The 13,010-nt window shown below is 40.6% G+C and overlaps 1 protein-coding gene across 1 annotated transcript in view; it reads right to left on the reverse strand.

The window, feature by feature from the left end:
* Nucleotides 1-837: 837 nt before the first annotated feature.
* Nucleotides 838-13,010, reverse strand: part of LOC117830474 (homeodomain-interacting protein kinase 4-like) — a 16,443-nt gene continuing 4,270 nt past the window's right edge. The window contains exons 2-6 of the mRNA XM_034708614.1: nt 5,103-5,294; nt 4,749-4,930; nt 4,461-4,637; nt 3,991-4,066; nt 838-1,068 (exon numbers count right to left, since the gene is read on the reverse strand). Of these exons, the coding sequence (XP_034564505.1) occupies nt 838-1,068; nt 3,991-4,066; nt 4,461-4,637; nt 4,749-4,930; nt 5,103-5,294 (858 nt within the window). The remainder of the gene's footprint in view (nt 1,069-3,990; nt 4,067-4,460; nt 4,638-4,748; nt 4,931-5,102; nt 5,295-13,010) is intronic.

Raw genomic sequence — 13,010 nt, forward strand, 5'->3', positions numbered from 1 at the left:
TCGACCACCTCTTACACACACTCTTCCTCTGCCTCTCAGATTACAGTTTTTCTCGATTGTTTCCACACATTTTCTGAAAGCATGCCTCATACTCTCAGAACTCTATACACAAATCAAACAACACACACACAATGTGCAAAACCCCTCAGTTCTCCTGCAAAATGAAATTTTACATTCAAAACAATGTTATTTCTTCTCAAAATTATGTTTTGTTTTCAAATGACATACACAACACAATGAATAGACATTTATAAGAACCAGTTGAACACTGATGTGCTCAATGTAAAAGACTCTGATGAATGGAAAACACTTCTTCTCCATTCATCATAATGACTTAGGCCTTTTTTTATTCAGTGTTAAACTTACTACAGACAGTACATACACAAGTGTGTGGTAAAATATTTTTGAATATTGTTTTTATACTCAAAACACACAAATACATGGTAACAAGTATATTTGATTTCACCCCAAAAAAACAGTGTACACAGTGTACATCCCAACCAACACAAAGTTGCACATACAGTGGTCTACATACAAAACAACAGAAGAATGTACTGTATACAGTTATGGTCAAAAGGAAAAAAACTATGCTGTTTTGGTCTGGCCACAGCACATCATCCACATCACAAGCAATGTTTTCCCTGGCCAAGCAGTGGGGGAAATATTGCCTAGCATGGCGAATCATGAAAAGCATCAACTGCTTTTTCTCCACAACTAAAAAGCATGGGTGGGCAGTGAACCAGTTACGAACCAGAGTGACAACGCACATGAGCTGCTCTGGGCCGTCTATCTGATCTGGTGGAATGAGTGTGTTGTGTTGGGTGTCCAGGAGTGTGATCAGATGGGCAGTGTTGTAGGGGCCAAGGGTAGCATGGTGATGGATGACGTCGTGGTGGGTAATCGCTGCACACATTGTGATGTTCCCTCTGTGCTGGCCAGGGACTTCAACAATGGCACGCTGGCCGGTGATATTCTTTCCCCTCCTTTGTTTTTTATGAGGTTGAATCCAACTTCATAGATGAAGATGAACTGGTGCTCCACTGCAGCCACCTCTAGCTCAAGGACTCTCTGAAACACACATGACAATATCAGAAATACACATGGAGTGGTCCCTATTGTGATGCACAATCATTATGATTACAGTACTGAAATATGTATGATTTATACCAGGGGTGTCCAAACTTTTTTCAAAGAGGGCCACATATGATGTTGTCAGAATACCTCAGGGCCAGTGGCTCCTACTGAGACTTAGCAATCATAAAAGAAGTTATATATGAAATATCTATTTAATAACAATCATTTTAAATTTTGTCTCAATAAATCAGTAACTAGGAAGTCCTCAGTTCTCCACAAGCCATGTACACATAAGCAAACGTTATCTTCTTCTGGAGGAAAATGTTTTTCATTCTGGTCGGGTAATGTGGGAAAAATATTGTATCATTATTTTCCTATGGCAGGATCACGATCTGGATTTCATCACACTTCTTTTTCATGTTGTTTTTAAGACCTTTCTGACAAGCAGGCAACATTTTAAGAACAAAATAATTATTTTCCTGAGTTCTGAACATTTTTGATGCACCAAATTTTGCCTTTTCTGTACAATTTCCTTATTTTTTATCTTGTCCTTTTTTATACCTTTATACCTTTTTACTTTTTTCTCATTTTCCAGGTGTTTTCCAGGTTTTCCAGGACGCGTGGGAACCCTGAGGTAGTCCATATGAAGCTTTTTGAGACGTTTTTCTGGATTGACTTCAGTTTTGTTTGTAGAAAGAAACTGTGATTAATTTCTTTGATATAAATAACACAATTTAGGATGGAAGCTTTGGGGACATAAATAAATGGACCTTGGGCCGCAATTGGCCCCCGGGCCGTACTTTGGACACCCCTGATTTATACAGTGTGGATTGTATAGGACTTTACTTGCACATAGTTATACCACAATTATTTGACTCTTTCTGAATTGCGTTCAAATGGCACCCTGTAGACCTGCTTCATCCTCAGATCATTTCTGTGCAAGACACGGTCCAGTGTTGATAAGGTCACACTATCAATTCTTTGAAATAGTTCATTGTTTTCTATTATTTTTCTTTGTATTTGCCGTAATGTTATGACGTTATTTTCAAGGACCATGTTTATGATTTCAGTTTCCTGTTCAGGAGACAGAAGACGTTCCTGACCACCTTGTGTTGGTAATCTTCAGTTCTGCAAAACAAAGAGTAAAATACTGTAAATACTGTGTAGGAAAACAAAGTTGGAAAAACTTTCCCAAATAAACATTTTATTTTTTACAGTCCTACAGAACAGTCCCCAGGCTATACTGTACTACTGTACTCATTGAGTACTGTATTGATATGCAGTACTGCAATTTTGTAGTGAGAGTAGATTTCTTACCTATTCTCATTTCTGAAAGTCCAGATGATGGATGCTACAGTGTACCTGCTCAAATTTGGCTGTACCCTGTGCCCAGCCTCCCTCATTGTTAGACCATGGTTGATCACATGGTCAACCAAAGTGGCTCAGATCTCATCAGAGATTACGGTCCTTGGCTTTCCTCGTCCCTGTCCTCCCCATCCTCCTCTTACTCTCACTCCTCTGGCTCTGCCTCTGTTTCCAATGTTGGCATCCATTGCTCCCAAAAAGAAAAGCTTACCTGTTGCCCTTTTATTCTAAAGCTCTGATTGCTAATTGTAAAACTATGTGACAGGTGTTTGCCCATGTGATGAGTCAGTGTGCATAGTAGGGCAATTATCTTTAGATTTTGACTCACTGGCCCCCTCCATAAAACCTCACGCAAAAAACCTTGGAGTCATACTTGATTCAGGACTAAAATTTGACAAACAAATAAATCCGGTAGTAAAAATGAGTTTCATGCAGCTCCGCACCATCTCCAAACTCAAATCAATCTTAAGCACCTCAGACCTGGAAAAAGTCATCCCCGCCTTCATATCATCACGCATGGATTACTGCAACTCCTTGTACTTTGGCATCCCTCAATCGTCATTATCCCGCCTTCAAATAGTTCAGAATGCAGCAGCCAGGATCCTGACAAGGTCAAAAAAGAGAGACCACATAACCCCAGTTCTTGCCTCCCTACACTGGCTTCCGGTCATTTGCAGAATTCATTTTAAAATCCTTCTGTTTGTTTATAAAGCACTTCATGGTTTGGCCCCCTCTTACATCTCAGAACTCCTGTCTCCGTATCACTCTGTCAGAGCACTCAGATCATCACACCAAAACTTCCTGTCTGTCCGAACAGCAAGGACAAAGAGATATGGGGACAGGGCCTTCTCCATCTGTGCCCCAAAACTGTGGAATTCTCTTCCCCCCACCATCTGGTTCTCCCCCTTTGTTGAGACTTTTAAAAGTCATCTCAAAACGCACTTTTATTCATTAGCTTTTAACTGCCCCTAACCACACTGGCTCAGATACTCACTGCACTGTTAATTGTATTTCTTGTCATTACTTCATTACTGTTGTTATTATTACTGTTCATTTCATTTTTAATTATATTGCTCTCTTACCACTCCTCTTTCCCTCTCTCTCCCTCTGTTTGTGTGATTTTTATTTTTAATTTTCTCTTTGTTTTCCTCATTTTCTGTTGTAAAGCATGTCAGAATTGACCCTTTAGCGGCTGGATGATACAGCAGGCATGATGAACAAAATCGCAGGCGGTGGTTCAGATGTACCACAAACTGGTTTATTAAACAAACAGCAACAGCGACGTCAGACACCAACCAACAACAAACACAGACAGATTGTAACTGGCACCTTTTATACTGTGGCACTAATTGGCCTCCTGGACCAAACCATCTGGAGGTGTTCACAAAGTATTTATTCTGCTCTCCAATTAGCTTAGACACCTTAACCTGTTCCTGACTTTATGTCACCAATATTAACAACATTTCATAATTCCCACATTTCCTAAAATACATCTAAAACATGCCATTTAATCGATTCCCTTGCACCGCTCAATTCAGACTCCCCCCTGACCAGTTTGTGCTCTGGTCCCACCCCGGAACCTTTATCTGGGTGTCCGTTCCTCCGGTAATCTTTTAACTGGAACACCCTGGAGCGGACACAGAACAGCAACCACAGGTAAGTCAAACAAACAACTTTGACATATTTGGACTACTGCCCTGGCACACTTTAACGTTCATACAACCACACACACATTCATATTCACTGCACACATGATTACTTATTGCTGACGTTAAACATCGTATCGCGAAGCCTTCTAACTCTTCTCTCTTCTCCAGGTGGAGCAGCGCCCTCACGCCGGCCACCCCCGGACAACCACACCAGTAGTATGGTATGGTTTGCCTAACTCCGGTTCATTCCTTATTCAGTAAATAACAATAATGACAACAAATGTGCAAATACTCAATGTGCAAATGTATTGTGCAAAGATTGCTAATAAAGTGTCTGACAGGAGTAACGAAAGGCTCTTCGTTGCAAAGCACTTTGGTAACTTTGTTGTGTGTAAAGTGTTATATAAATAAAGTTGATTTGATTTGATTTGATATTCGCAGTGCACCTGGAAGAGGTGATCAGCCAGGTAGAGGAAGGCCAGGATGCAGCCGACCCCCCACACATCTATAGCCTCATGGAAAGGCAAGCCGAGGGCAATTTCTGGAGACCTGAGGAGGACAGACAAGAGCCAGAGGTGTTACAAACTTTAACAACCAAAAGAACAAGTTGGATGATCAGATGAATGTCATGAACTGTTGAGCCATGAATGAGGAACCCACCTGTATCCGATTGGTTGAGCTTCCATCGTAGGCTCCGCTTCGGAGGCCAGCATGGCTTCACCAAAGTCTATAAGTTTTACCCTGAGGGTCTGGCTCTGCTTGTGGACCATCATTATATTGTCAGGCTTGATGTCAGTGTGGATGATCCCAAGACTCTTTAGGGCATCCAAGGCAACCAGCAGCTGCAGGAACCAATCACACAGGAGAAACATTGGGATTTAGTTTGCATAGGCTACGATGTAAAATGATTTTCAAACATCAAAATCTATTTTATAAACATTTTACACAGCGTCCTAACTTCTTTTAGAGTCAGGGTTTTTAAACAGCCTGTAACTTGTGACTGACTGTACATACCTGCTGTGCTATGGGCCGTATCTCCTGGAGACACAGTGGTTTTCCATCTCGTTCTTCAATCAGGTCGTAGAGATGCATGTCCAACATTTCAAACACAAGACATGTCCACACCATATCTTTGAACATCTCAAAGAACTTCACCACATTCACCTTGTCAGGGTGGAGCACAGAGATGGCCTCCAGTATTGACACCTGTGGAGAGTGGAGACGTTAACACTCACTGTGCTGCAGATTAAATCTGAGACCGTACTCTATGTTCTATTATTAACAAAGACAGGCCGTCTACGGCAGAGATCCAGAGGAACCGACAAGACAAGACAAGGGAGCTCAGGGACTCTAGAAAGGTCTATAGTTAGGAACTTTTAATTGAAAATAAAAGTTTTTCAAAAGTTGTTGTCTGTGTATACTTCTCAGAGCAGAACTGGTCAATGTGTTTAGATCTTACCAAAGGTAAAGAGACTGATTTTAATTATTCCTGTATTCATATTTGATTAATGTCCTTCAAATAAGCGATGGCTACACATGTGATTTGATAACAGCCTTGGTGTGTGAATATGTTGTTTGTTATTTTTGTTATTTTTAGTTGCTGTGTATTTGTTTTCCTCCGTCATATCTCTTGGTCAACAAAACAATTTATGAGAAAAGGCGGTCTCATATCTTGTTATTCACAAAAAATGTGCCTAGTTAATGTTATTGAACAAATCTGCTAATTATTACTTTTTAAGCTTGTCAGACAAAGTTTTCCCTCTCAGTGGTTGAAAATGAAGACCCTCTACCTGGAGTTTGTTCCTCAGCTGATGAAACTCTGATATACTTCAAGTGGAGAATGGCTCTGACAGACCATAGAACATGATAAACGCAGCTCAGCCTTCACACTGTCAGCTTGGTGATGGATGATAGACTCTCTGGAGGATGGAATAAGAAAGTTTACTGGCTCCAAAATATTGTGTTCAAGTTTTGAATCTTTTAAAAGTTGACCCACAGTCTCCCTGCTCTTCTCACAGGTCAGTCCAGACAAAGGAGGGAAGCTTTTTAATCCATTGCAGCTTCATAAACATCATTACGATGCTACAGAGTATATCTCCCTTTGACCTCTCCAAAAATGTTAAATCTGAGTGTCTGAGAGCAGTGCCCTGAAATCTCCACCGCTGAACTTTAAGACGAGAAGGCACAAAAAAACATCTTTCAAGTTGTTATAATCCAAAACAAAAGAAGCATGCAGCAAAGAAAGGTTCATCTGAAGTTCACTGAGTGCTTTATGCTGACCTGACGGAGGTTTCCATGAAGTCTGAGCCTCACTTGATTTACTGAAAATGAAAAACAATGTTATTCTAATCATGTTCTGTAATAAAAGGTCACTTATTTAATCATGACCTTTTCCTTTCTATTGGAAATGGTCTCAAAGTATCAGCGGTCCATCCTGACTTACACAGGCAGAGTCAAGCACTTTAGACCTCTCTTAAAGGTGACATATCATGCAAAATCAACTTTTTAATGGTTCTCTACCTGAAATATGTGTCCCTGGCATGTCTACAAACCCCCCGAGAATGAAAAAAATCCATTCTGCCCCTGTTTTGATTTCTCCACCTTTCTGTAAATGTGTGTGAAACGAGCCGTTTCAGACTTCCGTGTTTTTTGTTACGTAACAACAATATCCGGTCTGTCACAGAGTCAGAGCTCGGAGCTTGTTCAGCCCATAGACTGTATAAAATACAACTCAACTCCTCCTCCATTTTTCATTACCTGCACACATGTGTGCTAACAAGGAGCTTAGGAGGGAGGCATGCTAGTTGTAGGCTGTCTTAATAAAAACAAAGGTCGGTTTTACTCCCCACGTCTGCAGATTTGAAGATCTAGTGACTGATTTTTATTTATCATGGATAAGTGCTAGCGCTAGTTAGCATAGCTACATAGCTACATGTTGTAGCTGTAGCTGTGTACCAAGACACACGTCGACATACTGACAAATAAAACAACAAGAAACACAGAATCTGTGACCAATCCTTCAGAAAGGTCCTGCTGCCTTTCTGGCAGAGGTCGGTTTTACTCCCCACGTCTGCAGATTTGAAGATCTAGTGGATGATTTTTATTTATCATGGATAAGTGCTAGCGCTAGTTAGCATAACCACATAGCTACATGTTCGTAGCTGTGTACCAAGACACACGTCTACATACTGACAAATAAAACAACAAGAAACACTAAATCTGTGACCAATCCTTCAGAAAGGTCCTGTAACAGGCGCCTCTCCGTCAGGATCAGATTCTGGATCAGATTCAGAGGGTTGAAGTAACGTGATCTCTGAGCAGCCGTGTATATTCAGCCAACATGTAAACATTAGATCAACGTGCTGGACAGCCGAGGCACATCCACTTCCTGAGGGGGCGTGGTCAGAGGGAAAACAGACTGTTCTGAGGAGGACTGAAGAAGAGGGTTTTTCAGGCAGACCAAAATCTGATTTCAAAGTGTTTTTTTGAGCATAAACTTTAAAGACATGTTTTGGGGACCTCTTAGACCAATATATATTGATGAAAAAAGCGTGATATGTCACCTTTAAACACATTTACATCAGTCCTGCCAAAAAACATAACATTGTTGAATGTCCAAAGTGTTCAAATATTCTCTTCAAAAACTTTTTCTTTAAAGTCCTACCAGGAGATGTTGAATTACTGTTGCCAACTTGATAAAAAAAGAAACCAGAGATTACCAGTGGTGGACAAAGTACACAGCTTCATTACTCAAGTCAAAGTATAGATCCTCCTGGTCAAATATTACTCCAATACAAGTGAAAGTTGTTCAGTCAGATTATTACTTGAGTTAAAGTCCTGGAGTACTTGCTTTTAAAAATACTCAAGTATTCAAAGTACTTCTTAAAAAATCTCAAAACGTTGTATTTTCACAAAGCATGAGTGCATTCAAGAATACATAGGAGTACATTCTGTTACATCATGTTTATTTAGAAACCATTACTTGAAATCTCTAAAAACTGTACCATGGAATAAAAACAGAAACTAAGTTACTCCAAGCACAGAGAACTTAGTTTGAAATGTTCATCTGGAATGAAACAAATGTTACGTAGCTCAACACGCTCTCTCAGGTTGGACAGTGAATGTTTGTATGTTTGGGCAGAGTGGGAAACAAGGAGAACATTTCAAACCATACGTATCATTCTTCATTTCAAAAACCTCTAACATGGGCTGAAGATATGACCATGGGTGCTCAGGTGGAGAATTATAGCCATCATTACCACCTCTACATGAACTGTCTGATCTGAGTGATGCTCTGTGTTTGCTCCACGTTCAACCATGGAGACACACGATATACAGGTACGACTAAACCACTGAGACAAACAGAACTACACAAACACAGTTTACTGTCTTAGGATCAGATTTCAGAAAAGAGAAGGAAACTCATGAGCTGACTTCAAAGATAAAGTAGTGAGTAACTCGAGCACTGATAGAAATGTAGAGGAGTCAAAAGTAGAATAATTGTCTTCTGAATGTAGTGGAGTAAAAGTAATAAGTTTCCCCAAAAAATAATACTCAAGTAAAGTACAGATACTCAAAAACTGTACTTAAGTACAGTACTCTAGTAAATTTACTCTGTTACTGTCCACCACCAGAAATTAGACAATTTGACCAAAGAGCTTAGAATGAAAGACAAACATTTTCGAGGCTCCTCAATCGTCATATTTTAAAGAATAGGGCCCAAATTAAGCTTTCACATTCCACAAGTTGAGGCAGAGCATGATGGTTTGTGTGAGGTCCCTAGTTTCCCTTTCCATGTGTGTTTGTCTTGTTTGTCTGCTCACCAGAGGGGTATACTACGAAGCGAGTTCAACATATCCCAGATATCTTTTCTTGATTTGGCTTCACTGAACTTAACAAAGGAGATCACTCTAATCTGTCACACGAAGCTGGTTATCAACTGCTGCTTGAATGTATGAAAGGTGCTATATAAATAAAAATGAGTTGAGTTGAGAGTTGATAACAAACAGAGACAGACGAGCTGTTTCCCTTTCTTTTACCTACCAATGCAAAGCTGCCTGATTGGCTGATGTGGCTTCGCATAAAGCATGACAAGAGATCGGTTTAGCAAACTTTTCATATCACTCCCTGCAAGAGCGCACAAAGGGCATGTTTCACTTAACATCAAATGATTCTTCTGTTTGGTTTTATTTGAAATTCAATCTCTGAAGATTATTCTTTAGATCATTGCATTTATAGTCGTTGGTTATTCAGCCGACAGACACCCTGTCCTGATGGCATCAATGGGTCCTCAAACAGAGGCTGGGGAAGGACACAATTTTCCAACATAAGACACAGAAAACTAAAAGATGACAAATGATAGAGAAGCTATAGGATGAAGAGACACGCATGGATACGTTGTTTTTAGAAATAAAACCAACATTATCAGAACCAGATCATCCTGCTGTTACAGCCTGTGCCTTCAGATAAGTGGTGCTAAGTAAGACTGACAGGAGAAACAGATCATCAGCTCACTTCCTGCTGGTTGAAACTGACGACATGAACCATGAAGGCTAAATATAGAGAGCGGAAGGGCTCTTAATGAGGGAATGTGTGGTGTTTGTTTCCGCAGAGGTACACTGAGCACACATGAGTTCACGTCGGGTCTCTACTCGAACTAGTATGACCTTGTTTAAAGCACATAAACCCTCACAAACATGCTTCATACTCACAGCTGCTCAGTCCCCAGTCCTGTGCCAGGACCTCATTCCAGATATTAAATCAGAAGATCTGGTATGTTATCTTGGATCATCAGCGAATATCTGACAGTAATACAGCCTCTGGAGCAACAGCCACCTTTAGGGCTCCTCTCATACAATACTGGTAACTATTGCTACCTCCAAAGATAAACAACAAACACTTATGTTTAAGACAGAGGAAAATACAACATCAACTCCTTATGCTAAAGTTCTTATAATGTTTGTGTTTAACAATGAACAGTTTCAGGAAGCAGACCAAGACTTATTCACACCAAACGTGAATCAATCAATCTTTATTTATAAAGCGCCAAATCACAACAGATGTTCTCCTCAGACTCTTTCCAAACAGAGCAGGTCTAGACCGTACTCTATGTTCTATTATTAACAAAGACCCAACATCAAGACATGATAAGATCCAGTCCCATCTTACAGACAGGACTCAGTCTGATGTCATCTTAATCCACCATGAGCAGAGCACTTTGCAGCATTTAGCAAGTTACAGTGGCAAGGACAAACTTCCTTTAAAGGTGACATATCATGCAAAATCGACTTTTTAATGGTTCTTTACCTGAAATATGTGTCCCTGGCATGTCTACAAACCCCCCGAAAATGAAAAGAATCCATTCTGCCCCTGTTCTGATTTCTCCACCTTTCTGTAAATGTGTGTGAAACGAGCCGTTTCAGTTTCCAGTGTTTTTGTTACGTCACAACAAAATCGGTCTGTCATGGAAGTCAGAGCTCGGAGCTTGTTCAGCCCATAGACTGTATAAAATACAACTCAACCCCTCCTCTGTTTTTCATTCCCTGCACACATGAGTGCTAACAAGGAGCTTAGGAGGGAGGCATGCTAGTTGTAGGCTGTCTTAATAAACACAAAGGTCGGTTTTACTCCCCACGTCTGCAGATTTGAAGATCTAGTGGATGATTTTTATTTATCATGGAAAAGTGCTAGCGCTAGTTAGCATAGCTACATAGCTACATGTCGTAGCTGTAGCTGTAGCTGTAGCTGTAGCTGTAGCTGTAGCTGTAGCTGTAGCTGTAGCTGTAGCTGTAGCTGTAGCTGTAGCTGTAGCTGTAGCTGTGTACAAAGACATACGTCTACATACTGATAAATAAAACAACAAGAAACACTAAATCTGTGACCAATGGTAGAGGTCGGTTCTACTCCCCATGTCTGCAGATTTGAAGATCTAGTGGATGATTTTTATTTGTCATGGATAAGTGCTTGCGCTAGTTAGCATAGCCACATAGCTACATGTTCATAGCTGTAGCTGTAGCTGTGTACCAAGACACACGTCTACATACTGATAAATAAAACAACAAGAAACACTAAATCTGTGACCAATGGTTCAGAAAGGTCCTGCTACAGGCGCCTCTCCATCAGGATCAGATTCTGGATCAGATTCAGAGGGTTGAAGTAACGCTATCTGTGAGCAGCCGTGTATATTCAGCCAACATGTAAACATTAGATCAACGTACTGGAGAGCCGAGGCACATCCACTTCCTGAGGGGGCGTGGTCAGAGGGAAAACAGAGTGTTCTGAAGAGGGCTGAAGCAGAGGGTTTTTCAGGCAGACCAAAAGTGGGGTTTTTTGAGCATAAACTTTCAAGACATGTTTTGGGGACCTCTTAGACCAATATATATTGATGGAAAAAGCGTGATATGTCACCTTTAACAGGCAGAAACCTCGAGCAGGACCAGACTCATGTTAGACACACATCTGCTGAGACCGTGTTGGATAGAGGGATAGAGGGAGATGAAGAGAGAGAGAGAGATGATAGTGGTGAGACGGATAGAAGACTAGACTAGATTAGTGCTGGTTGATGCTTGAAGCACCAGATGACCCCGGGTTACATCTTAACGATGTGCTCTGGCACTGCATTTTGAAGACGTTTCTGAGCAGCTCATTTGTGACAGTGAAAACAGAAGACTTAAGATGTTGTGAGATTCCAAAAGAGAATATCTGGAGGAACATCTCACAAATTATAATGTTAACCAGCAACAGGTCTGTTACATGCAGAGCATCGTGTCTGGTCCGTCACAGCACCAGATCTGAAAGGTTTCTATTCTAGTCAATGTGTGAACTTCCACTGGATCCGCTTTCTCTACAACTGTAACTCTGTTGTTGCTCTCATCTTTAATTGTGCACAGTGTGATGTTTTTGTCATGAGTCGATCTTTAGTTTTGTTTTTGCCTTGTGTTTCCTCCCTGTCTGTTGTCTGTATTAGTTATCCTTTGTCTTCCTCGTGTTTAGTGATCCATGTCTTGTGTCGTATTCCTTTTCATGTATTCTCATGTTTCTTAGTCTCTTGTGTTTTGCTCCTTGTTGATTGTCCTGATTAGTTTCACCTGTGTCCTGTGTTCACACCTGTGTATTTAGTTCCTCTGTTTCCCCTGTCCCTTGTTGGATCATTGTTTGTGTTCCTTGCGTTCACTGTGTGTTTCTTTCTCCCAGTGTTTTCTTTTAGATTTGGTTCTTTGAGATTAGAGTATATTTTTGTTCATACCTTTTTTGTTCCTTTGTTTATTAAAACCTTTTATTTCAAATCTGTACTTGGGTCCTCCTTCCATTTTCCCAACATGACAGTTTTTCTATTTGCCATTTCTCTGCTCTGTGGTGCTGCTTAACACTGAACATTTCCCCAAAAGGTTCGTACTATATTATCTTATTTGATCTTATCTTGTGAAAAGTGAGGAATGTTTAATCGTGAGCACAAAGGCATCATCACAGATTGTACACCTAAAGGTGTACAGAGTTCTGGTTTATACCGCCTCAAAGAGAAGAACATTATATGGGAGGAGGGATCCATGGAAGCTCTCTTTGCATTAAGGGATTATTGTATTTCTCATGATCTACAGAACTAAAATATAACCTGCAGCTCTTTCTTGATTCTAAAACTTTGTGAGGACATTGCGTGGAGAAGCCTGCTGATCTGTTCTTTCTCTTCAGCTCTGTGTCAGTGGAACAAGTGAAGCAGGTCCACAGCCCCCCCAGTTGGTAAACATGTCCACTGTGCTATAAAATCAATGTGGACATAGCAACAGAGCGTTCAGCTGGAGTTCTCGATGAGCTCAGCAACCCAGTTTCCTAGAAAAGTGTGAACATTTGGACTAAGAGCTTCTAAAGTTTAAGCAAAGAGCATTGTCAGTGTTGATTTAAGTGAAGGAGTCACATAAGTTAGGA

Source organism: Notolabrus celidotus, chromosome 18, assembly GCF_009762535.1.
Source record: "Notolabrus celidotus isolate fNotCel1 chromosome 18, fNotCel1.pri, whole genome shotgun sequence".
Taxonomy (NCBI): domain Eukaryota; kingdom Metazoa; phylum Chordata; class Actinopteri; order Labriformes; family Labridae; genus Notolabrus; species Notolabrus celidotus.